At 36.2% G+C, this 27,867-nt stretch overlaps 1 protein-coding gene across 3 annotated transcripts; it reads right to left on the bottom strand.

Annotated features, from left to right (window-relative positions):
- Window positions 1-417: 417 nt before the first annotated feature.
- LOC129273562 (alpha-L-iduronidase-like) lies at window positions 418-26,128 on the bottom strand. Of its 3 annotated transcripts, XM_064107573.1 has the most exons (14): window positions 26,013-26,128; window positions 15,580-15,720; window positions 14,541-14,734; window positions 12,406-12,501; window positions 11,376-11,581; window positions 10,659-10,759; window positions 9,979-10,057; window positions 8,705-8,963; window positions 8,079-8,145; window positions 6,768-6,883; window positions 5,522-5,655; window positions 4,769-4,894; window positions 3,690-3,888; window positions 418-2,469 (listed from the first exon to the last, which is right to left on the bottom strand). In XM_064107573.1, exons 3-14 carry the CDS (start codon window positions 14,635-14,637, stop codon window positions 2,372-2,374), a joined length of 1,578 nt encoding a protein of 525 aa, XP_063963643.1. In that variant the 5' UTR covers window positions 14,638-14,734; window positions 15,580-15,720; window positions 26,013-26,128; the 3' UTR covers window positions 418-2,371. The 3 variants fall into 3 exon arrangements, with proteins under 3 accessions (XP_063963643.1, XP_063963644.1, XP_063963645.1); XM_064107574.1 differs by lacking the exon at window positions 26,013-26,128 and having other exon boundaries at window positions 8,079-8,148; window positions 15,580-15,721; XM_064107575.1 differs by lacking the exon at window positions 26,013-26,128 and having other exon boundaries at window positions 15,580-15,721.
- Between the last annotated feature and the right edge of the window lie 1,739 nt (window positions 26,129-27,867).

Here is a 27,867-nt window from a genome sequence, read left to right as displayed (position 1 = left end):
TTTCTAACTAATATAGCATGAGAATAATCCGGGGTGGGGGTGGGAGGGGCTTTGGAATGTGGGTGGGTTCCTGAATAATGCGATGCGAAGCTACCCAAACTTGAAGACTGATGTTTGATATTTATTGTTGGTGGAAGATAAATAATTGAAGACTAAAAAACTTTGATGCAAAACCCCTAAAAAATCCCATATTGACTTTGTGTCCAAAAAGGACTTAATTTGTGACAGAATTTTATACTAGAAAGTTCGAAAATTATTTATCATCTTAAAACTCATTTTCATCATCATCAGCATTAATTATCATCATCATCAGCAGCAGCATCATGAGCACCATCATCATCATTATCACAATAATCGTAAATCATCTTTATTACTATTTTCATCATAAAATTATAAACATACTCTGTACACTCTAAATATTTATCATAAAATATGTTTAATTTTGTTACAAAAAGACTAATATAAAATACAACAATTATCAATCAATGATGGTCTTTAGGACCACAAAATCTTTTCAATTTAGATTAATAACACGTGTATTGCATTGCATGATAATGTGGTCTGAAAATTGATTTCATTTGACTATTCAGTGACTAGAAAGTTGACCTATGTATTTGGTTATGATAGATTTTTATTTTGCTTAAAATGCCGTTGTTGACACACTAAAAACATTGAACCCAGCAGACAATATCAGTCTACATTAAGAAAAGATGAATGCATCAGTAAAGCAAGATAAAATGTCGAAATTTTTTAAGTTTGCACTTAATTAAACATGAGCAGAAACATCTGAAACATCAGAAACATTCTTGTTCAGTAAATGTAAACAAGATTTGCCCCCCTCACCAACACACCCATGTACCCACCCAAGTATCTCCATGTATCTTCCAATAAGGTTTTTTTTTCAGATCTCTGTAGTAAAAAAAAAACCCATAAGAATCAAGGTACTTCCATCATATTAACACATTTTGCTTCTATTTCTATAATTTTTTTCAAGAAAAGAAAAACGATGAATAATTACTCATCAGTGTAATATATCCATGTGCTATACAATACAATACTAACAAAGAAAAATCAAGAACTTTCCTTTGAAAATAAATTTTCTATTTAAAAAATAGTTACCATTACCATTACGGGGGCATGGAATGGTTTTGAAAGTGGGGTGAGGGGGGGGGGGCTGATCACCCAAAAAAAATCAAAATCAGATAGTAATTTTTTACGGTTTTTGAAGAGTGGGGGGGGGGGGGGGCTGAAGCACCTGTATCATGGACCACTGTACACGGTATCCCATGAAAAAAAAAATTATGAATTATTATCTATATGAATTGATAATGAAGGAGATATCATAAGGCAAGCACAATTCCTCTTTAATGCATACAAGCATCCACACATGAGACAAATCAAGTTATCAAATAGTCATTTGCACAATGAAACTTGAATTTTAAGAGGTAGAGTATGTCAAAAGCATTAAACTCTTTATATCTTTAAATCATCTCAATCAAGATAATGAATCCAGGCTGAAATTTGAAAAAGACATTTTCCTAAATCTGGGCCCTATTTCAAATAGGTCTTAAAATTATGGCATGGAAAATAGGCTTGGCAGCCAATCAAAAGCAAGGTTTCCATGGTAATAATTAACTATAATGGCTAAGTTTTTATAATCACATTTTTCTCATGAAATGGGTCACTATCAAAGATTTTTAAGTTAAGAGTACTGACTTAGCATATCTCCAATGCCTATATCTAAGCTGTACAACATTTTTTGCTGAGATAATCATAAATACATTTGAAATAGATAAATCTGCAAAACTTTCATTAGAGAATCTCCTTAGGACAAGACATGAAAATATAAAAATGCTTTCCAAACTGATGACATAAATTTACACAACTAATCAATATAATTTATTTTAAGTATATCCATGTTAATAAATTGCATCATACACAATTTATTAACATCAACATGTAGTCAAGAGCCCATCTGTAAACAGCTTCAAATCCAATTTGTTGAAATATTGGAATTCCAGAAAAGAGTAATTTGACCCTAATGAAAGTTTTGCCTGTCCATGTTCAAATGCTGTACAGTGCCGTTAAAAGTGTTCGGAATTCTTCATGAGAATTCATTGAGAGGCACATAAGTTATTAACTAAAAATGCCTACGAATCAAGGTATAACATCCAAACTTTGAAACTTTCATTTTGTCACAAATATCATTCAGAATAAAATCTCAGTAAATGATTTTATTACTAGTAATTAAACAGGTAGTTACCTTAACTTTCCCTCTCATTAGTCAGTAAAATATTTTTCTACTATTTTACAAAGGAAAAATCAATAAAATTTGAGAGAATTACAGTAATCAACTCCAGGCAGATCGTTTTTAGGTTGTGATTTGCACTGGATCTGAATAGGGTCCAGCTCTGTTCCAGTAATCTACTGCTCTAACACGATACCAGCCACTTATACCACTTAAAATGCCTGCAAAGAGAAACATGAAAAGTGAAATCTATGATGCTCGATATCTATGACTTTTTACAGATTTATTTATTCATTTTATTTCATACATGCTAACTGAATGATGATATTATTCGCTAACATTTTTTTTCAAAATTCATTACTATTTTGGAAATAACTTGATTTGCAATGTTTTTTCAATAACTGGATATATAGCAAATTTACTTGAATGACTCTAGTCAAAACAGTTTGGCATATTTTAATAATTCATTCTTGCTTTCTTTTATTTTAACAATAGGTTGTTGTTTTCAAAATGTTTAAAGGACAAGTCCATCTGAACAAAAAGTTGATTTGAATAAAAAGAGAAAAATCCAACGAGCATAACACTGAAAATTTCATCAAAATCGGATGTATAATAAGAAAGTTATGACATTTTAAAGTTTCGCTTAATTTCACATAATAGTTATATGCACATCCTGTTCGGTATGCAAATGAGGGAACTGATGACATCGCTCACTCACTTTTTCTTTTGTATTTTATTATTTGAAATATGAAATATTCTAATTTCTCCTCATTGTCCTGTGAAACAAAGTTTTATTTCTCACTGAACATGTGGAGTTACCATTGCTAAACATTATATGGTTCACAAAAGTTGATCCTTATTGTCAAATCTGTAAAAATTGAAATATTGTATAATTCAAACAATAAAAAACAAAAGAAATAGTGAGTGAGGGACATCATCGTTTCTGTCATATGCATGTGACTAAATTGTGCATATAACTATTTTGTGAAAAATAAGCGAAATTTCAAAATGTCATAACTTTCTTATTTTACATCCGATTTTGATGAAATTTTCAGCATTATGCTTGTCTGATTTTTCTCTATTGATTCAAAACAACTTTTTTCTGAGATGGACTTGACCTTTAATATTATGATTTAGGAACTACAAAGCTGACACAAATTTCCTAACCAATATATTTTTTTTGCAGTTTTGATGCTTTTGCACTTTGAGTATTATTAAATCACAAAAAGTGCTTCAAATTCATTCACAATATTTAGAAGATCTTATCAATACACATAGGGTTTGGTATCTCCAAAGGAATAGAACACTGCAAAGAAAAAAAAAACCTTTGAAGAATATGAACAAAGTTATAAGAACTGAAAAAAGGCAATCCACTTTTCATTAACCTTAGTTGTAACAGCGGGTTCTACAAGCAAATTATTAAAAACAAAAGAGAACTTACCATTGCTATCTTCATCAGGTGAATAGACGAATGCAGTAAAAATGAGATCGACGGAGTTGATTCTTTGATATGATCCCTCACTCCCCGTGGAAGAATGCTCCACATCATACGTGAGTATACACCGAGTTGTGATATTAGAATCATCCCAAATTACCAGGACATCTGATGCGGTGTACTGGTGAAGCCGAAGGCCAGTAACCTGATGTCACATGTAATAACAATCATGAGAAGTTCATTGGAGAGTAACTTTGATCAACAATGTCTTTAAGCAAAATGAAGCTGTACCTCAAAGCCTGGTACTAGTACACCAAGAAGTTATCATCTACAAATCATATTACCTGCAGATTTACCTCTCACATCAATCTGGTTATGAATATATTCCAAGAGGATGTATCTATTTTCCTAAAGACCTGATCCCACTGACCGATGGACACAAAACATATACTATATAAGGAAACAGCAGATGAGCAAAATTTTGTTAGTGGCTCCATCCGTTTTCATCCGATCCAGAAATGGAGAAATTAGCGAACATATTGCAAAAACATAACGGAAAAGAATGGATGCAGGTAGCATGTAGCGTAGATGTTAAACAGATATTCATCAGAAGCCTAGAGGATTATAGCAGATGGAAGTGGATAACAGCTCCAAAGGGGTTACCAGGGATTTTGAATACTTTATATACGAGATGCTTACGCTTACATCTTTTCTATTTCACCAAGTGGGAATCAAACCTGGGTCATCAGAATCCGAAACCCCGCTCTACCGACTGCGCTATCGCGCCTCCTTATACAGGTTTACTCTTCAATAATGCTCTGCTTTTGCACAAAATGAACCTTCAAACTGGCACAAAAATTGCAAACTAGTGTGAGGATACTACACTTTCATCCAAACATGAAATAATAGCATAACAACTTTATATCATGCAAATTCATCCCCAAAACAATTAGTAATCTGATCATCAATGATTATTTTGTTATCTGTTTGATAAGTCATATATTCAGTCCCACTGGATTAGACACACTTATTGTCATGTTCTCTGTAGCTTATCGGTTTACTTTCAAAAAAATTAAATCCATTACCTTCTCAGGAGCTAATGAAGATTTTGCACAAACATGAATGAGGCTAACACCTGGTTTATTGAGTGATATATTGAATGTCATCTCTGGGGGTGTAAAGGTCTCAGGTCCGGCTATACGTACAGGTTCCTAAAACATGTAAAAGGAAAAAAATTACATAAATTAAGGACAAAAGGAGGAGAAGAGAGGAGGAGGAGGAAGAGGTTGACAAGGAGGAGAAGGAGAAGAAGAAGTCAAAGAAGAAGAAGGGGAAGAAGAAAGAGAAGGAGGAGGAGAAGAAGGAAGAGGAGGAGGAGGAGGAAAAGGAGAAGAAGACAAAGTCAAAGAAGACAAAGTCAAAGGAGAAGAAGGGGAGGAGGAGAAGTCAAAGAAGATGTCAAAGAAGAAAAAGGAGAGGAAGGAAGAGGAGTCAAGAAGAAGAAGAAGGAGAAGGAAGAGGAGGAAGAGGAAGAGAAAGAGGAGGAGGAGAAGGAGGAGGAGAAGGGGGAGGATAAAGAGTAGGAGGAGTAGGAGGAGAAGGAGGAGAGAGGAGGAGAAGGAAGGAGGAGGAGGAGAGAAGAAAGGAGGATAAATGCAATGAAGATGGAAGGAAGAAGAAGGATGAGGAGAAAGTGTAGGAGGATTGTATGTGACTTAGAACAGGAAATGAGGAATCTTTTTAGACAAAAACTATACCTACATCACAATGAAAACAACACAAAAGTTAACACAAAGAGTATCAACAGGACAACAAAAATAATAGTTTAGACACTGCACCTGATTATCTCTCATTTCTTTGAACTGTTTTCTAGTAGGGTAGACTGGTGATCCATACTTTCTCCAGAAGGCTGCAGGGTTTCCATGAGTGTTATCCAGGAGGTATTCAACATAAACTAGTTCAACGGCTAGATCTGTCGGTGATTGTTTGAAAAAAGGACAAAACAAAAAAATAATTCTTACATCAACATGAGAATGATTCACTGTGCTTTAAGAATTACTTGATGCCCTATCATCATCATAATGATACTCAAACTGCAGTTCATAATCATCTCCTACAAGATGAATCCAGCATTGCTAATGTCAATGAAAACTGACAATGCATTTTGAATTTTTTTCAAATGACAAGTTGAAAATCTTTTGTGGTTTAATTTTGTAAACAAACAAAAGTGAATATTCAGGGGGTACCAATCCCTACAACAACAACAACAACAAGAACAATTCAACACTTATTTTTGAGTAATGAAATAAATTACTAACAGGTCAATTATAAATCCCATATATTGTAATTATTACTATTATTATTATCATTAGTATTACTCAAATGCTTGTTCACAATGTATCACATTTCACCTTTAGCGGATAGGAAACAAAATGATTTAGAATCTGATTAAGTACCTCTGAACATGTTCGAAATCTTCATAAAGTCATGTATAAATCAACTAACAGCTTTATAGGAACACCCCGTTTCCACTATAAGAGCAATGGCTCATCAACTTTGCTTCACAATTTGGTTGTCAGGTAACAAGACATCGCTGAGCTATCAAACCTTCAACCCTCTTTGACATTGTTCTCATTATACTTTCTAAAACTAGTTTACTGGAAATCAGTTCAGGAAACCAGTTTGGAAAATCGCTTTGCTAGCGTTCCCATTTGATCAGCCATAAGTGGTTTTCAAACCCACTTCATGTAAAGTGGTCTTGTTGCTATAGGAATGCTCTCAGTGGGGATGACATGTTTTGTGCAATATTCAAAACTGCAGCGTAGACATTCTACACACAGTGTGTGGAGTAGCGTGCTCAAAATGCACAAAGAACGGTTGTGTCCTCACTTACGCTGAAACCAGTTTAACGAGGCAAAGCGATTAAACAAATTACACTGCGAGGTGGTTTTGAACTGGTTTGGAAGATTGCTTCCAAGACCACTTCAACCGTTCTCATTACGCGTTCAACTAGTTTCCACTATACAAGTTTCCAGTAAACTAGTTTTAGGACGGTAGTGAGAACGGTGTCTTTGAAACTCTCACCTGCCATATTAGTTGTAAGACTTGGGTTGACACCCGTAACTTCAAGCTGGATGTTATCTGTACCAGTCATGTTATCTGTGTCTGCACTGTTGTGTATGAGGATACTAGCCTGCCAGCTACATAGGATAAGAATAAATAAATGACCTTAAAAATAATGACATCACAAATTCTAATCTTAAGACATCTACATATAATCTTTCCTAACAATTTCTTTGCCAGTACTGATTTGGGGATGCAAAAAATCTAAATAAAATAAGACATAAGATAACTATTGTTTGACATATTAATCTGTAGATTGTTTCAAAACGATATAAGTTCAATAAATTTCCAGTAGCAAGCATTATGTAATGTAGCATGGTCTTGAGATTATGCTCAATCAGCTAACGGGTACAGGTATACATTAATGAGATTTACAGTTGAGATATCATGGGTGATAAAAGGTCGAAGAATAACTTAAAGACACACTTAACCTTTTGTGAAACAGGCCCCTGATCTAGATAATTGGTTAAACTTTTTAAAAACTTTATTTGACCTACAGGTTGACTTATGAAAGAGAGACTGTGGCATTTCATCCGTTTATTTTCAGGGTGATTACATAAAGTATGTAATATGGGTCTTTTCTGAAGTAATTTGTAACTGCTTTCCAGTTTGTATGAAGGGTTGTAATGCCCCTAAAGATAAATACCAGATTTGGTAATAATCTCAAAATGATATCGAACAGAATCCAATGAAATTACCACCAAAGTGTTTGTATGTATAAATAATGTGCCAAATAGCTCTGGAAGAAAATGCGTCATTGCTGAGATATGAGCAAAATGAGCATGGAAGTCAATCAAATGTCAGGTATTTTTCGAAAGCAATATTAATACATTGTCCCACATATGCTTTTCTGTGTTAGTGATCATGAGAGTAATTGATTTTGAGCTAAGATTTCATGATTTTACAAAGATAAGTTTACATTAATGTACCAGATCTAGATGTATCATAACATTTTGACAATTAACCTTGATTTAAAAGACTTTCTCATGAAATAATTGTTTGCTGCAACTACAGTGTACAGTGTACTGTCTTTTACCCTTTAAATTATGGACTGAGGGGGTCACAAAGTGAAGTAAGAATGGAAAAAAGTGGGGACAGAGATACAAAAAGGTTGATTATTTTAAGGAACTTCACTTATTGAAGGTTGACTGATTGCAGCATTTTGATCTTTATTCTACCATGATATAATAAATCATTTATTTTCAAACTCATACATACTTGCCCAATAATGAATGCTAAAAAAGTTTTTAAAAAGTAACTTTTTTACTTAACCTATCACGTCCTCCAGAATGGGTTGGAGAGTGGATCGTAGCAAGGACACCAATATCTCCTCCAGTATCTGCTTTTATGAAAATATGTAAAGATAGTTCATAAGTTATGATTTCAAATAGCAATATTTTAAAACATATTAAGAATTGAGAATGATAAAGATGGAAAGAACTAGCAAACATGTGGTGCTCATTGGACATCTGGCAAATAAATACAAGCAATACTTATTTTAAATTAAATTGACACCATAATGTGTATTTATAACTGTTACATGCAAATGAGAAAGTGGCTATTACAAATCTGAATGAAAGTTTAAAAAGTATGTATTGATCTGTATATATCAGTGACAAGATATGAATAATGAGTAAGATTTTCTAGAATGTGTGAATGAGAAAGGGGAATTATGAAAAGCATATTTAAAGCAGTAAAGCATACTTAAAGCGGTAAAGTATATATACTGTGAATTCTTTGAGAAAAAAAAGTTGGCAAAATTTGCTACAGAAAGCAAAAAGTACAAATCTTCAAATAATCAGAGAATAAACATTTTAACCAATACCACTAGTCACCGACATCTATGTTTTTATACATTCTCATTATTATTCCAAATACATCATACAAATCATACTGACCTTTGACTTGATACGAGAAGTCATTGACCTCCACCTGCTGCTCTCCGAGAAGGGAGAGCAATCCCATGATGCTTAGCACTGGTTTCTTGATGGTCTGAACACTAGGGGGCTTTGTCTCGTTCATCTGAAAGCGTGTGACAAGGGTGCGCTGGTCAAAGTAGTACGGATGAAAGTTGAGGAATCCATTGTCGTTGCTGAGGAGGGTGTATCTAATGTTGGTGTGTTTTCTGATCATCTCATTCTGGTGCTGAAGAATTATCTAAAATTATAACACAACCAAAAATGATCCCAAGACATGGGGAAAATAACATAACTATAAAAAAAAAGTATTTAAAAAACCAGATGCAAGGAATAACTATTCCTGGGAATATTTCTTAATGTCTGAAAATCTCCTCCTAACTACCTCCATCATGTACAGAAAATATTTGGTATAAACTGTACTATTTTACCAACTGATCTTAACTCTATCGTTGCTCAAATTATCTCTATAAGTAATTCCTAGGTCCTCCACCTGGTGCTCAAATTCTACCATTGATTGATATTTCCCTGGACAAAAGAGGGAGATGGTATTTTTTTCTGATGAAACATATCGGAGTGATGGTGGTGGTGATTTCCTGACTGCTAAGAAAGCTTGTAACCAACCAACCAGAGGACTGACGGCTTAAGGTCCTCTCCGAGGGACCTGGTAATGAGGATGAATGCCTTACCAAAGGGCACAAGCGCACCAAGTGGGAATCGAACCCGGGTCACTAGAATCCGAAACCCCACTCTCCCAACTGAGCTACAGTGCAATGACCGGTTCTCTCCTTATCCAAGCCAGGTTCTAACCCAGTCAATGCACTAGTGAGCATTCCGGTAACATTTTAATCGTCATTACTATGTCCCTCACATAGGAGGTAAAAGCCATAAGTCCTCAGTGTACTTACACATGTGTTTATGTTTTCTTAGCAGTCAGATAGGCTTCACCAACAAACAACGCAATTTAAAGACCCTGAAAAGTCACATAATCATTAATCCTTTATTTCATTATAAAATCTAAAAGAAATTACATCAATCTCACAGCACATACAATCTTCTTCAATAAAAATCACCATTAGTTTACATAAAGACCTGGGGGCTGTTTCATAAAGCTGTTCTTAAGTTAAGAGTGACTTTAAGAACGACTGGTGATCCTTTCTTGAGGTAAGTGATATTCACCATTAAATCATTGGTGATTATTGAGTATGTAAGAAAGGATCACCAGTCGTACTTTATGAAACGACACCCAGTTTTACCTTGGCAACTATTGCAGCATATGTAGCATCTGATCTCCACCATTCTGGCTTACTCCAGCCTACCAAGGGATCAGCTTCACTATGGTGGAAAGGATCAAACATTTCTCAATGAATTACGAGAAAGAAAACAAATTAACTTACAAAGTCTAAGTTATTGACTGTTTCTTTCATGCAGACCTAGTACCAAGGTATTCCTTGACTAGTTATTCAAATAGTTTCAAAATAAATGTTTAATCTAAAAAAAAGAAGAAACGCTCCATGAGCTCACAGTGAATACAGTTGCATTTAAATCTAACATTAAACAATTGAATGCACATCCCAAATGCACTCTCCTGAGTTGTTAAAGAGCAAGTTGCATTGGATTTTGGAACAAGAAAGTAGTGATTAATTGCAAACTTAAAGGGGCTAATCAACTTTGCAATTGCATGCATATACATACATTCAGACATACCTACTATCAATCAATCACATTTGATATTTGGGATTGATTGCAACTGAAACTAGTGTAACATTTCACCCCAAAAATGAAAGTTACTTCTCCCGACTTGCACATTTGGAAAATTATAATACTTATGACATCCATCTATTTGCAATGTAAAGTACTTAGAAACAGAGTGTGATAAGCGCTATATAAATGTAACTATTATTATTATTATTCATTCACTTACTGATTTACTTACTCATTGTAAAAAGGTGTTGTAACAAAAGAAGGAAATTTTAACTGAATCTCTGTCATTTTGGCAAGCTCTTGGTCAAGTATTGACATCGATGCACCTCCACCCTGAAACAAATAATAGATTTTAAGTAATACAAGAAATCAGTGATAATAAAATATGATTGTATTACAAGAAAAAGACGGAGTGTAGCATATAAGAACAATATCTAGCTAAGCTATTCACCTAGATACAATCTAAACATTATGATTTACAAGTAATCAAGACGAAAATTAAATATGCATGTAAGGGACTACACATCCATATATTTTCAGCAGGTCAGTTGTAATTTTGACATCAGGGCATCTTCAGATCAATGCTTTGCATTGGCAGTTTTTTTTCTGCAACAACCCCCTAAAATACCATGAAATAATTTGAATGCTCCAAATAATTATTGTCATCTTTCAACTTTAACATCACCACTTCAATTCCACAAAAATATCTAATGCAAGATGATGTTATCATGATCAGGACTGCAACGTAAAACAGCCTTTGAGCTGTTTTTTTTTAATCCTCTTCAAATATACTTGAAAATCTGAATAGATAAAAGTACACATAAATACATAGAAAAATAAATGATAACATAAATAAATAAACAAACAAACAAATAAATACACAAATAAATAAATGAATGAATGAATAAATAAATATATATATATATATAAATAAATAAATAAATAATACCTTCAGATGGAGGGATATATAGTCAAGTCTAATGCCCTTCTCCTTTGTGAAATAGTTTATACCATTTGCACAGTGATCTAGTAAGGCCCAGCTCTTCTTGGTGGCGTGTGTTGGTTCCCTACAGCTGTCAGCAGGGCCACCTAGTTTCAGGCTAGGATGGGCCGCCTTCAAGCCTTCAGAGCATGCATCGTAGTAATTCAGAAAACCTTGTAGAACAACAGAAGGGAAAAGCAAAAATTTGCTAAAGGGGAAGTTCACCATGATTGGTCGGATTTAAAAGTAAACTATAAAATTGAAAGGAAAACGTTGGAGTAGTTTGTTAAAAATCTTTAAAAGAATGACAGAGTTATAAATTAATATTGATTTTTAAAGTATGAATTCTGTATCATCACCTGCAAACAGTTTGTTATACATAATGACCTAAATTCCATAAAATGCCATTTTCCCACAAATACATTATCACCAGAAACACATTTTTATACTCGTTGTAGGTGTTAATCAATAAATAGACCCGCTACCTTCAGAATTTGTTCAAAATTGGTTTATACACTGACTAATACATGTGTATATAAACACACAGGGGCCATTTTTTCTGCATCAGTGCGAGACATTTATGGAAGGTATTTGGGACATTTTTTGATCAAAATGGAAGTTGCACTTTTGTATATTCTTTGGACGGTCTGTAGTTTATAGAAATGTTGGCCAACCCCAGCTCCCTATACTGCTATGATAAGTGAGGTTGGACCACGGCCATAGGCCTACAGTTGGGGGGGGGGCTGCAACCAAGAAAGCAAAAAAGAGAGAGAGAGAGAGAGAGAGAAAGAAAGAAAGAAAGAAAGGAGGAAAAGAATAAAAGAAATAATGTGAAAGGGAGAGGGAAAGGAGTGAAATGTGAATTATTTTGGATATTACTCATTAAGGCACTGGGTCAAACTGGAAATGATAGTCAGATCATCAAGAAGAAGAGAGAATATAATGACACTCCACAGAAGACTGAGTGCAATGATTCCGATAGGTTGCTTAAACGTACCTTGCACTGTAAAATTGAGGTTATCGAAATCTCCATGGTCTGGTTCATTCCAAGATTCAAAGTTCCATTCACTGACATGAGCAAGGCTATAACGATCTAAGATATAACAAAAGTAATAATATTGACACAAGTGATTACTAACAAGGATAATTTTGAATGGTTTATACATTTAGACCACCCCATATTATTGAAGAATCTGGCTTGCATCATGTGACTGCATAATGTTTCTAAACTCCTAACATGAAGCACGGTTGTTACCCTCCTATCTGCTACCAGGTACATCCCAGAATTCCAAGTTCTGTTGACATTATTCAATTGCAAATCAATGTTGAAAATTGCAAATCAATGTTGAAAATTGCAATTTCTGAGGAGCAGGAAATCTAGAAAATGGGTTAAAACCAGGGAAGCTGTTTGGAGAAAAATTCTGATTAGAAATAAGAAATTTAAAGGGGGGCAGTTAAATATATTGCTGTGCACATGCGTGACCAAAAAACACATTTAAAGGGGGTTTCTTCAGTTTGGACGAAGGCACTCGTTAAAGGTATCAAAAACACAGTTTTTCAAAAAAAGGTGGCTTTGAAATACTGGTCAATGGTCAATTGCGGGGTCAAACGTATTTAGGCTATGTTTTTTTTCCAAAGCTTTTTCTTTTTTAAGACCAGCCAAACGTGTTTAGGGTATGCGTTTTCCCCAACCTTTTTCCCAAGGGTCATATTCTGGCGACAACTTGTTTAGGGGCCAAAATGTGTAAATGAAGCCCGCAAAAACTTGTTTAGGGGGGTATTTTGCACAGAGAAAAACTTGTTTAGGGGGTAATTGGAAATAATTTGGTCACGCATGTGTACAGCAATACATTTGACTGCCCCCCACCCCCCAATAATTTGGTCACGCATGTGTACAGCGATTTGACTGCCCCCAAAGTTTAGAGGTTTATGAAGTTAGGAATTAACCAAACATGAAGTAGCAACTATTTAGAAAACCTAGAAAATGAGTTTAAAGATTAGAGAAAAATAATAATATTGATAATAGGCATTCATATAGTACTGTCTTTCTGAATATAACATATTCAAAGGCTGACTACCCATTTACCTCACCTGGATAGAGCGCAGCACAATGTGCCATGGCTAGGATTTCAAACACAAGACTCTCTAATTGAAAGACTTAGTCAGAACCACTAGACGACAGAGAAGCACATTATAGAAAAATTCTGATGAGAAAGGTAAATAATTTTGAATTGTTTGCAAACCAAACAAGAATTAGCAACTATTCGATGTGACATGTAGGTTCATCCATCATTTGCCCGCACCTTCCATTCACTGGTAAATCAAAGGCATGTACATGTACAACTTCAATATGTGTGAGTGAACCTTAGTCTAATCTCCGACTTTTTTATAATATGGACGTATTAAGTACCCATTCATTTGTATATTTCCATGGGAAATCCACACATTACAAGCATTCCATTAAGTGGACGCCCCCCCCTTAAAGGACAAGTCCACCCCAACAAAAAGTTGATTTGAATATAAATAGAAAAATCCAACAAGCATAACACTGAAAATTTCATCAAAATCGGATTTAAAAATAAGAAAGTTAAGACATTTTAAAGTTTCACTTAATTTCACAAAACAGTTATATGCACATCCTGGTCGGTATGCAAATGAGGAGACTGATGACATCATCCACTCACTATTTGTTTTGTATATGAAATATTCTAATTTTCTCCTCATTGTCAAGTGAATCAATGATTAATTTCTCTCTAAACATGTAGAATTAGTATTGATTAATACTATATGGTTCAGTCAAGTTGGTCCTTATTGTCAAATCTGTAAAATATGAAATATTGTATAATTCAAACAAAAGAAATAGTGAGTGATGGATATCATCGACTGACTCATTTGCATGTCACTGAGTTGCGCATATCACTGTTTTGTGAAATATAAGCAAAACTTTAAAATGCCATAACTTTCTTATTTTACTTCCGATTCTGATGAAATTTTCAGCGTTATGCTAGTTTGATTTTTCTCTATTTATTCAAATCAATTTTTTTCTGGGGTGGACTTATTATTTTCATATGCTCAATTTTATACTTCTATTTCTTTTTAATGTTAAATCCTTTAATTTTCCTCTTGACCTACCTATGTATCTCTTGGCTAGGATCTGAACCAGGTCCCGCCAAGCAAAAACCTGGGTCTTGTTCTCAAAGTCATTGTACCAGCCCGATGGGTTGCCCATCAGTTCAAAGCCAGGCTGAAGACCGTTGGAATGTAACTGCTCCACCAGTCCATCCAAGAGGGTGAAGTTGTAAGTGAGGACGGAACCTTCAATTGAGCTGGTTTGATTGATGTGGGTTGGAAGGAGACAGGAGAGGGTAGAAAGAGAAAGAAGGGAAACAGAGAGGGAAAGGAGTGGAGGTAAAGATGGGGACAGAGGAAGAGGGGGAAAGCAAGATAGAGAGAAAATGAGAGAGAAAAGGGTAATGAAAGAGAGAGGGGGAGGGGATGGCAGTACATAAACATAAGAGGAGTATTGGTCATAAAGACAAAGATGAGATATGGAAGAATAATTAATTATTGATTATTGTTATTGTTTATATAAAGTCAAATGACTAATTGATCACTTTCCCTTAATCAATACCAGTTGAAAACTGAGATATTAAGTATCTCAATAAAAAACTATCATCTTTTTTCTACCATCACTATTCTGTTTCTCTTATAATTCTACATTCATACTGAAAACTAAATTATCACATAGGTTGAATTGCTTTCAGGATTATCATTCAGACCTGTTACAAAATTGCCAGGAACATATTCAGACTTTAATATTCTATTCCTTCTAGGCCTGGGGCCCATTGCAGAAAAAGTTGCGATCAAACGCAACTCAAGATATATTGCACAACTTGATTTTCAGCCACTGGAGCACCCGTATTCAGGACTTGTGCTTGATATTTTGACTTGAGTTTAAATGAACGCAACTCTTTCTGCAACAGGCCCCTGGTAACATAAAGAGATGAAATCAATCGTATAACCAACTGTAGAACTGTAGCAATCCATACACCAAATTTGCAATTGATAGTTAATATTGATTACATATCTCCATGAAACAGGGCCCTGTTATCATGCTTTAGTACAGATGAAAGTCAATATGTCAGAGTGTTTTCACTTGATCATTACGAACCTGATTTTCACAAGATCCAGTAGCCAATGTATACGGACTTGTTTGATGCCATTCCTTGGAACAGACCCAATTAGAGCCAGATTCTGCTTCTCATCCTCGCTCAAAAAATACTTGTAGTCCTCTTGATGTGGAGCCGGTGGACTAAAATTTTTGAGAAATCAAGATTAAAAAAACAAAAAAAGGTCACTGGTGTCAAAATAATATGAAATTATTTTCAAAACAATAGGTTTGGAAAAAGAAGTTGATGGCACTAGAGGCAACACATGAAAGTTTGGTAACTAGCAACAAGTTGTGTCCCGGTTGCACAAAACACAGTGTGACATGTTCCCTAGCAAAGAGGGGTGCTTAAACATCATTAGGTCACAATAGTTCAGAGGTTTCCATTGCTTACTCTCTGTACTTGTCCATAAAATCTAAATTAAAGAGAGCTTCTGACAGTAATCATTCTCTAACTGTCTTGAATCTACTCGTGAAAATGGGAACCAGCATGTACAATTCTGGAGAACTTTCCATAGTTGGTTCCCATTTTCACGAGTTGATAAAGACAGTTTACTTGTGAGATTTATTTCATTAGAATCATCACAGATGAAATAAAGCTCATTAATAAACTGTCTTTTATCTACTGAGAAAATGGGAACCAGCATGTACAAAGCTGAAGAACATTCCATAGCTGGTTCCCATTTTCAAGAGTAGATAAAGACAGTTTACTAGTGATAAACTAATTAAACTGTCAACGTCTTTAACTATATCTACTCGCTAAAATGGAAACCGGCATGTACAACTCTATGGACAGTTTTTTATGCTGGTTCCCATTTCAGCAAGTAGAGAAAAGACAGCGACGAAATCAATCTTTCTGATCTCTGCTCTTTGTATGATTTAGAAGCAATGCCAGTTATAGCAGCGCATGAACAGTGAGGAAGCTTGAAGCATCAAATGAAGGTAGGGCATGTTTTGTCATGAAAGACTGTCCAGTGGAAAATAGGAACTGGTTCCCAATTTCATGATAATGTCACAATTTATATCAAAGGTAAAAATTTTGAATAAATATCTGTGGATTTTGTACAATGGTGCTTCAAAGTATGACTATTCTGGCAGCTTTTTTTTTTCAAACTTAATGAGATCCCAATGTCCTCTAGAGCACTTCATTGCAACCACTCTGCATGTGGTGTGGGGGGAATCTACATGTAGATCCATGCAGTACACAACATTTAAAAAAATCATTAAAATAATACTTTTGCAACCAAAAACACTCATTTCCATACAGTTGCAATTTATTTTTCAATAGCAACTTGGGAATCATGTTTGTATTCAACAGAGCCCTCAAAAACATGAATTTGGGCATATTTTTTGTAGGCCCTCTTTTGGTGGAAAGTAGAATTTCAAGAAAATTGCCATTTCTCAATCTCTATTCTAATTTAGAAAATAGTTAAAAGAATTCAATTTACTTAATAGAGCCACTAACAGTAGAGGCACCGGTCAGAAAATTGGGATCGTCCCAGTTTATTACAGGGATTGTTTCAGTTTTTAATTCAAATATTTCTCCACACAAGAAATCTAGGAAAGTTCATTCACCTATCAAGTGCTGACACCAATCAAGTGCACTAGTCAATGTAAACATATCAGGTTTCATAACAAGATTATTGGAAGACGGCAAGTCGTGAAAAATTGACAGTGTACTGGGGGAATCGAAGTCACTTAATCTATTTTTAGCACTCTCAATCCCGTATGTCCCGCAGGGCCAGGGGTATCAAAAAGTGACGAAAAAAAACACTGTCCCCATAAGGCCATAAACAAGCACTCCTAGTACCAATGAGGTCCAAACATTAACATGTATGGACCTCATAGGCGACATTACCCAAATTATGGGTTGGACAATGCTGTTCTGATTTCCAACCCAAGACTTTGGTAAATGTACGCATTAATACAAGTTGCAGTGTTAAGATATAACATTTATTTGGTCGCATTTAATGGAGTAAGTTCTAAAAATAGTTGAAATTAAAATGGATTATTGTTAAACTTACATTTCAGGCCCTTTTTGTTGATTTTCGGTGAGCGTTCCACACACCTGCGACGAGTGATCAACTCCGAAGTGATACGCATACTGGTCAGCTGATCGGTCAGGTGATCGGTTGGTTATCTTTTTGTCAGACGTTCATAATTTATGTTTAGCGTATCAATCTTCAGTATCTTGATTTCAAAGCATTAGTATTGCAGAGAAAAGTCATTATTGATTGGAATCAGTGGCGGGGAGGGGGGGGGGGGTTGGGGTGAGCATTTCTGCCCGTTCCCCCTTTTGAGATTTATAGTAAACATTTTGGAATTAAATATGTTGTTAATACTAGTTATGTGCCCCCCCCCCTCATGAGAATCACGTACAGCATTATTTGTAATGGGGATATTTCGTTCATATTCTTTTCTCTTTTTGGCCTTTTTTTTTTATTGCCAAATTCAAAATTTTACTGGGAACAAATTAACAATATGACTTTCTATACATCACTTTTAGGGACAAACTTTTTTATGGGGGTGGGGGTTGGGGGCTTGCCAAATATAATCAATGGTGGAAAAAATGACCTTCTTTTTAGTGACAACTTTATAAAAAAATTGTCAAATTTTACGCGAGACAAAATGACCTTCGATCATTGCTATAGTTAAAACCTTTTTTTTTTTTTTTTTTTTTTGGGGGGGGGGGGGTTGCCAAATATCACGTGGACAAAATGACTTTCTCTTTTCTTATTTTTGTGGGGGGGGGGGGGGGGCTTGCCGAATATTACGCGGACAAAATGACTTTCATTTTGAGTGACCCCCATTTTTTTTTAACTTGTCAAACTTTACGCGAGACAATATAATGACCGTTTTTTTTTTTTTAGTAAGAACCTTTTTTGGGAGTTGTCAAATTTTACTTGAGAAAATTCACCCGCCCCCCCCCCCTACTTAATTTGGAAAATCTTGGATGCGCCTCTATATAGTTTGAATCATAATGAAGATTAAGATCATGCGTATATATCACGGGCGTAAATCCGTGACGTCATGCTATTCAAGTGGGGGGGATGGAACAATAAATCATCTCCCCCTGAACAGTAGGTGTGACGCAAGGATTTACGCCAATGGTATATATAGCTTACATCCACGACAGAGGCGTAAACCGCCGGGGGCATGCAGGCTGGCCCTTGATCCCCGGTCCAGTGGATTTCACCAAAAAAAAAACGGGATAAGAGAAAAGGAATGAAGGAAGGAAAAGAAAGGAAGAAAGAAAGACAGAAAGAGAAAGGGAAGAGAAATAAAAGGCCATAAAAAAGCAAAAGGAAAGAAAAATGCATGCGAGAATAATTCCGAATGTTATGTCAAAATCTATTGCAAAATTGATATTTGTAATAAAAGTGACAAAGGTTTTGCTCGCTCGCCTCTTCATCTGGTAGGCGCGTAGCTAGGGGCGGTGCCCCCCAAAAAGGTCCCTCCCCAAAAAAAAAAATTAGGAGGGAATAGAGAAAATAAAAAGCGAAATGAGAAAAGGGGGATGTATATAACTTAGTTTATAATTGTTTTTCCTTTTTGGGGGGGGAAGGGGTCAAAACATTAACGTTATGTTTTTCTATAAATAGGTCTAATTGCTAAATATCCAGAGTTATCGAGACCCACCTGCTGATATTGCACTGGGGGTACACGATGGAAGGGTTAGGCCCAGGGGCCCCCGAAAGTTCTACAACCAAGATAAAAAAGAAATGAAGGGAATTAATGAAAAGAAAAGGAAAAGTGTAAGTTAAGATATCTATCTCAAATTTAGATTTGCACGAAAAGTTTTTTTCTCGCTTGCTTCACTCGCTTGGAACATATAAAGCAACTTTATTCCCACGCGCCATGTATGCCTACATTGGCCCTCTTTCTTTCTTTTATTTTATTTTTTTTTACTCATCACGCTACCGTACTGCCACACACGGGTTTGCCCTAATGATCGTGGACAATCATAAAAAATATCATTTTCATACCATGTGACTGGGAAATTTTTGGCTCCACCCCCCCCCCCCCCCTCTCGATCCCTGTATCGATTTTGACTTGATAGGGGCCTATACCTGATGGAATTTGCTTCATTCAATATAAAATCATAACGGATAGAACGCCTTGAATACAGGCCAAACAGCCTAACGACATTGCCGTGTCACATGACAACCAGTATTAAACGAGAATGTGCACAACCCTGTGGCGACAAAATTTGCTGCAAAAGTTGAGCAAGTTCTGGACAAAAAGGCTTCAATACCCCAAGAAAAGACCAGGCGAGTACTATTTATACATTTTTTCCATTCATTAATATCTAAAGTCTAATTTAAGAATAGATTTCGTCATGGAGCTCCATGGTAAGATCTAGTAATTTAAGCCCAACATTTAATTCGCGTGCACTCACTTTTTTAACACAGGAATTAATAGCCTTGGTGCCTAGAGTGTAAACAAGGATAATCTCAATATCCCAAGACATGATTTGTCTTGGTTTATGCACTCATTCAATGAACAAGGTTATGATCACTCATTCAATGAACAAGGTTATGATATATATGATATTGGGTTTATGAGGATAATCTTTGACTTTGGTCTTTGTTTTCTGGGACAATCCCAATTTTTGGACCGGCGCCCGAGTAGCTCAGTAGTACTAACTCAGTAACTGTCTAAAGTTTACTAATTAAATTAATAAACTGATGACAGTGTAAAAAAAATCAAGCATTTGTCTTGTCTTGTCTTGTCTTGGGTTAAGTCGGCATATGCAGACTTGCTGTACTCCGCCAACTTTATTGATGTGTGTGAAATCACCAAGTAAGCAGGTCACTTGCTAGGTTTTTGATTGAGTTTGGATTTGAAAGAGTCTAGTGAGTTTATCAATGTTGTGTCCATGTTTAAATCGTTCCAATCTTTGGTAGTTCGAGGGAAGAAGCTGTATCTATGAACATCCCTTTTGACTAGTAGACGCTGGAGCTTGATACTATTTCTTCTAGTCTGCCGGGTGTTTTGCTGGATGAAGTTTTTGGGGTTGATAGCAACAAGACCTTTGATTATTTGGAACATTAGGCTCAGTCTACTGTATTTCCGTCTGTCTTCCAATGAGTCCCATTCTAAGGCCCGTAACATGGTTGTGACGCTACTGGTTTGTCTGTAGTTCCCCATACAGAAACGAGCTGCCTTTCTCTGAATGGCTTCTATTTTCTGGGTATCCTTCTTGTAATGGGGATCCCATGCAGGGGAGGCGTATTCCAGGATTGGTCTCACCAACGTTTGGTAGGAAAGTTGTTTTATTTCCTTGGGAGCAGACCAAAAGTTCCTTCTCAGGAAACCGAGTACTCTGGAAGCTTTGGAGCAGACTTTGTTGATCTGGGCGTCCCAGCGCATCCTGTTATCCATTTCAACACCAAGGTAAGAGCATGTAGACACTTCTTGTAGTTTTTGGCCACAGAAGGTGTAATCTCTTTCTGTAGGAATCTGTACTGCCTTGGATGGTATTTTCATGATGACACATTTGGCTGGATTGAAGGACATGGCCCATTTATTCTGCCACTCTTCTAGTTTTGACAGATCGTCTTGGAGGATTTGAAAGTCATTAGAATTTGTGCCAGAAGTGTAAATGACACAATCATCGGCAAACAGCCTTGTCGTTGACAGGAGGCCATCAGGTAGATCATTGATGTACATAAGAAAATCTAGTGGGCCGGTTACTGTGCCCTGGGGCACTCCTGAGAGCACTGGCAACTCCTCGGAGGGAGATCCATTGACCAAGACTGTTTGGAAGCGTCCTGTGAGGAAGTGTCTTTCCCACTTTAGGAGCGATCCAGTAATGCCATATGATTGGAGTTTTCTCAGTAGTCGTTCGTGTGGAACCTTACCGAACGCTTTGGCAAAGTCTAGGAAAGCTACATGTACAGATTTTCCTTTCTCAAGAGCATTTGTTATGTCATGGATAGTAAGTACTAATTGGGTGGTAGTAGAACGTTTTGCTCTAAAACCATGTTGGTTGTCAACCAAGATTTCATGCATTTCCAAATGCTTCATAATATGGGAATGTACAATGTGTTCGAGGATCTTACAAGCAATACAAGTCAATGATACTCCTCTATAATTATTTGGATCTGACTTTTCCCCTTTTTTAAAGATAGGACAAATATTAGCCCTTTTCCACTGTAAAGGTACATAACCCTCATTTACTGAGGACTGATATATATCAGTTAAAATTGGGGTTATTTCATTTGCTACCATTTTAAAGAACCACGGAGGAAGGTCATCTGGTCCAGATGCCTTGTTAGGATTAATGTTCTGTAGTTGTTTAAGTACTCCAGATTCACTAATAACAAGTTTTTGTATTTCCGGTAGTTGAGTAGAGATTAGTGGTACATTTGTTACATCCTCTTTTGTGAAGTTGCTTACAAATACCTTGCTAAGAAGCACAGCTTTCTCTTTATCAGCACTTATTATTTTATTATTGATTAGAAAGTCATCAATACCAGTACTTTCTTTCTTTAATTTTGCAAATATAGACCAAAAAACCTTTGGGTTTTCTTTTAATGACATTAGCAAATTGTCTGTTATATACTCTGATTTAGATTTATTTAATTCTTTTCTAATTACATTGCAAAACTTTTTGAAGATATCCCAATCTTTGGGCAAACCAGATCTCTTTGCTTTATTATACAATCTTTGTTTTTTCCTACACATTCTCCTATGTGTTCTTGTGAACCATGGTAAATTTCGTCTATTAGAAGCCAACTTTACTGGTACATGGTCCTTCATTATGGATTTCAGCTCTTTTTCCAAGTTATCCCATTTATCCTGCGTTGAGCAGTTCATAAGACTTTCCCTGTACTTCTTACAAAACTGGTTTATTCTTTCTTTAATTCTTTCCTCATCAGCTTTTTGTCTTTGGAAAATTACTCGTTTAGGTTTACAATTCCTTCTCACTTTGACATTGATACTTGATTCTACTATATCATGATCACTAAGCCCTGCGATGACATTTACGTCTTGGACGACAGCAATGTTATTTGAAAAGAAGAGGTCTAATATATTGTTTTCCCTTGTTGGGCTATTTACTAACTGTTCTAAGCCATTGCTAATTGTAACATCTAATAATGCTTCAGCAGTTTCTTTTGAGGCTGAACTTGTTTGCAATACAATTGCCTCTTTCCAGTCAATGTTACTTTGATTAAAATCTCCTTGGATGATGACATCATAAGGCTTAACATGAGCATTTATCAAGTCAAGTGATTCTTTAAGAGAATACACAGTAGTCATATCATTGTGTTTAGGTTTATAGACCGTAGCCAATAAAATTGGTCTTCTATGTATTAGGTTAAGTTGGCACCATATAATTTCTGATCCTTTCTCTAAGTCAGATCTTCTCACAATTGGCAAATTGGTTTTATGCATGAGAAAAACGCCACCATGGGCATCGCTTTCTCTGTCCTTTCTATGCACTGTATAACCATTAGGCATGAATTCCGCATCTAACACTGAGGGACTCAGCCATGTTTCAGTACCGAACACAACATCTGGTTGGTACATATGTATCAGTGTTTCCCATTCTGCTTTTTTATTCTTGATACTTTGAAAATTTATACAGAGGCAATGCCGTTTCTATTTGCACCCAAGAACTTTGGCAAATGTACGCCTTAATACATAGTGGATGGTAACAATTTAGGTATTAATTAGTTTTAAACATGATAAGGAAACTTCTACGACATTTGAAATTTAATGGATTGAGGTTAAACTTACATTTTCAGTCTTTTTTCTTGAATTCTTGGTGAGCGTTCCAAACGCTGTGGGGACTGATCAACTACGATGTGATTCACGTACTGGTCAGCTGATCGGTCAGGTGATCGGTTGGTTATCTTTTTGTCAGACGTTCATAATTTATATTACAATATATCAATCTTCAGTATCTTGATTTCAAGCATCAGTATTGCAGGGAAAAGTCATTATCGATTGGAATCAATGGCAGATCGGGGGGGGGGGGGGGTTGAGCATTTCTGGCCCGTTCCACCTTTTGAGATTCATAGTCAATATTTTGGATGTAAAAAAAAAATGTCGTTCGTACAAAGTTAAGTCCCCCCCCCCCCACCTCCTTATGAGAATCACAGCAATATTTGTAATGGGGATATTTTGTTCATATTCTTTGCTCTTTTTTGTCCTTTTCTTTTTTGCTTCCCAAATTTATTTTACTTTGAACATATGACTTTCTATATTTAATGACAAACTTTTTTTAGGGGGGTGGGGGCTTGCCAAATATAACGCGCGACAAGATGACCTTCTTTTTTTAAGTGACAACTTTTTTTTATTTGTCAAATTTTACGAGAGACAAAATGACCTTCGATCATTATTAATTAAACCTTTTTTTTGGAGGGTAGGGGGCTCGCCAAATAGTGACACACTTTTTTTTGTAAAATGTTATGCAAGAAAAAATGATCTTCAATCATTATCAGCTACCTTTCATTTTTTTTTAGGGGGGGGGGCTTGTCAAATTTTACGTGGGACAAATGACCTTCATTTTTTAGTGATTTTTTTTTTTATACTTGACAAATTTTAAGAGGAACAAAATGGCCTTCAATCATTTTTAGTTAAAACCTTTTTTGGGAGGGGGGCTTGCCAAATATTTCACAAACAAAATGAACTTCAATTTTAGTGACCATCTTTTTATTACTTTTAAAATTTCACGCAGGACAAAATGACCTTCACTTTTTTTTAATGTTATGTTATATCGAGATTTTTTACCTGACTGCTAAAAAAGCACGAATGCCTGTGAGCAAGCAACCAGGGGACCAACGGCTTAAGGTCCTCTCCAAGGGACCTGGTAATGAGGATAAGCCTTAAGGGCACTAGCGCACCACTTGGGAATCGAACCCGGGTCACCGGAATCCGAAACCCCTGCTCTACCGACTGAGCCATCGCGCCTCCGATATGTTAAACTTGGGGGGGGGAGGCTTGCCAAATATTACACGGACAAAATGAGTCTTTTATTTTTAGTAACCATCTTTTCTTTTTACTTGTCAAATCTTACGCGAGACAAAATGACAATTTTTCTGTGATAACCTTTTTGGGGGGGTTGTCAAATTTTACTTGAGAAATTGCACCCCCCTACTTTGGAAAATCGAAGATTAAGATCATGAGTATAGCCTACATCTCAGAGGCATAAACAGATGGGGGCATGGCTGGCCATCCCCCGAGTGGATTTCACCTGAAAAAAAAACATAGGAGCAACGGAAGGAAGAAAGAAAGAAAAATGAAAGAAAGAACGAAAGGAAATTTAAAAAGGAAAGTAATGTGAGAACAAATAATCCGGGGGGGGGGGCTACTCAGATAATAAAAAAATCTGCCATCTGTAATTAAATTGGATTAGTTAATATCCAGAGGTCCCAGGGCTACCAACATACATGTAGCGCGGGCAGTGCATGGCGTACCTAGGATTTTCCACAGGGGGGCAAAATCGGCCGCCAAAAAATTTGACAAGCAAAAAAAAAGGAAAAAAAGGCTCTTCAATGAAAAAGGTCTTCAATCGTACCAGAAAAAATTTGACAAGCAAAAAAAAAGTCTTCAAGCTCGCCAGGGGGGGCAAAATAGGTATTCAAGCTCGTCGGGGGGGGGGGCAAAATAGGTTTTCAAGCTCGTCAGGGGGGCCGGGGGGCAGAGATATGTAATTTGCATGGGTTTGTGACTCATCGGGGGGGGGGGGGGCAGACTGCCCCCCCCCTAGGTACGCTAGTGCTCGGGACTTACATTACGTAACTTGTATCTTCCACATGCGACATGTACTATGCCCCCTCTTATATACCCCTGTTATGCCCCTGCACAGACTCGTCTACATTGATTTCGATATTTAAGCGACATTATAAAATTATAGCAAAAAGAACGCCTTGATTAAAGGCCATTACCCCTAGAGACTCGCGAGCGTCATGTGACAACTCGCCCTGGATTTGCACGTACAGGATCCTATGGCGACAAAATCCATCGCAAGAGTTGGCCAGAAGAGGCGATGAAAACACAAAATTTGGAAAGAAAAGAACCCGTGAGTACCCGTTTTACATTATAATAAATTTTTTATAATTATGAAATTAGTATATAATTGATAACATAGACCTAAATTTAGGCCGTAATTTTGATTAATTTGCTGGAAATTCAAGGCCAAAACGTACCCGTCTGGCGTCGACTTTTCCAACACGCGTTGGAATAGCGGTGTAGCCCCAGAGTGGGTCTTTAGTACGACTCCGAGTCTTTCCACTGAGTCTGGGCAAGCTATAAAACCTACACAAAATTCAATACATGGGCATGGGGCATGTATTACTATTAGGACAAAACATGCATGCATGATTGAAAGCCAAGCTCATTCACAGCCATAATCAAATAGACGCATTCTCACCAAAGACCCGTACTCTTCCAAAAGTGATTAAGCACTGCAACTTTCTTCTCACATGAAACTCTAACAGAGAAGTGTTCTGATGAAGAAAGATGACACCGAAAAATGAAAATGAGAGAACAAAAACACAGCAGACGATCCATCTTAGCTCATATAACCATTTAATAGGCCTAGAGGGCAGCAGAGTTCCCACTCCAGAGTTATCAATAGATTGATAACTCTGTCCCACTCCAAGGCCCTTGTCCCACTGCACTCCCTCGACCGCGCGCGCGACCGCGAGCTCTTCCCTAATATTCACTTGGTCTAATTGCCCAAAAAACAAACAAACAAACAAAAAACCCAAAACAATTTATCTAATTACCATTTCGTCGATTTACACAGTAAAAACAATGTTTAATATTTTATACAACACTGTTTTTTATAAACCTTACCATGTTTTTTCAACAGTTTAAAAAACATGCTCAAGTTATTAAGAATTAAATATTAAAATAATCAAACTTTTTTGTTAAGATTTCAAACACTAACCTTGTTCAAACTGTTTAAATAACCACTGTAGTCGTAAGGATCATATATTAAACCAAAAAAATAAAGCGCTTTTTCCCCAGGCCTATATCTTGGTCTTCGGCCTAGGCCTATATAATTTTCGTCATTTATTATTTCATCTGGTGTCAACTTGGAACTCTAATATTCGATAGTCTATATAGGTGCATGTTGTCTACATGCAATTTCAGCTACATATATTTCCAGCTATAATAGTCCTCTATTTCTTATTTGGTGTGATCAAGAGAGCTTTTATCAGTTCTTGAGCATAATTTTGGGGACGCGCGCCACACTAGATGCTCTTCACTCTTGGCCCATACACCCGGTCTAGTATACAGTGCGTATCAAAAAAAGTTTACACTTTGAAAAAGCCTTGGGAATTAAAAAATATACAAAATGTGGTAATTTTTTCACATATAATCTTGGGTTTGGGTCTCATCTATCTGATAAAAGTAACAGTTTTGACAGAATGTTACACTTGAGTGAGCACTGTCCATTTTTGTAAAGCTCGCAGAAATCTGTTTGCGCAGAAATGAGTGCTCGTTTTCATGCTGTGTCAAGGGAAAAGGGCAAAATCAAACTTACCCTGCGAAACATTTCTCATACATTTCCCTTGCACTTTTAGTCAATTGAAATAAAACGGATACATTCAAGCATTTTGTAACAATTTTGCCACCCAAATTGAAATTTCAACACTTAGTAAGCACGACCTTTACCCTTTTTGTGCAAGCTGGATCTGAGGACATAACTGAATCTGAACAAAAGTTTGTATCAGACATCTCCAGCATTTTTTCACAAGTTTTATCATTGAAAGTGTGTTTACATTTCATTTTTCATTTAATACTTGTTTCTCCACACTTTTCCAAGCTTGACAATGATTAACAAATTCAAAATCAAGCCCAAGCCATTTCATGTAAATCACAGCTCAGTGTAAAGCAAATATCGTCACGATGGCCTCGGTTTGTGGGGGAGTGGGGTGGGGCGCAATGCACTCTTTGAAGTGTTTTGGACAAGGAAACAAGTTTAAAAAGGTAAAAGATATCTTCAAATCAATTTTACTAGCTCAATTTCACGTGTTCTTCATGATTAAGGTTTACTTTTATTCGCATAAGTATTTCAAAGTTCTGCGCAAATCATTTTTCACTAACTTTTCAAAAGTAAGTGGTGCTCACTCAAGCGGAAATATTTTTCGACAGTTATATCGTCATTTGGTTAAATGGATCTGCACCAATATCCGAATGTGGAAAAATCTTCAGGATATTACAAATGTATAATTTTACAGGATTTTTTCTAAGTGTAAACTTTTTTTGATACGCATTGTATAGGCTACCAAACTCATGTAGTACCTCGGCCCTTTTCAATAGCACTGG

This window comes from Lytechinus pictus, chromosome 12 (genome assembly GCF_037042905.1).
Source record: "Lytechinus pictus isolate F3 Inbred chromosome 12, Lp3.0, whole genome shotgun sequence".
Lineage (NCBI taxonomy): Eukaryota > Metazoa > Echinodermata > Echinoidea > Temnopleuroida > Toxopneustidae > Lytechinus > Lytechinus pictus.
Note: the sequence above shows the minus strand (reverse complement) of the source record. Positions and strands in the feature narration are given on the sequence as shown.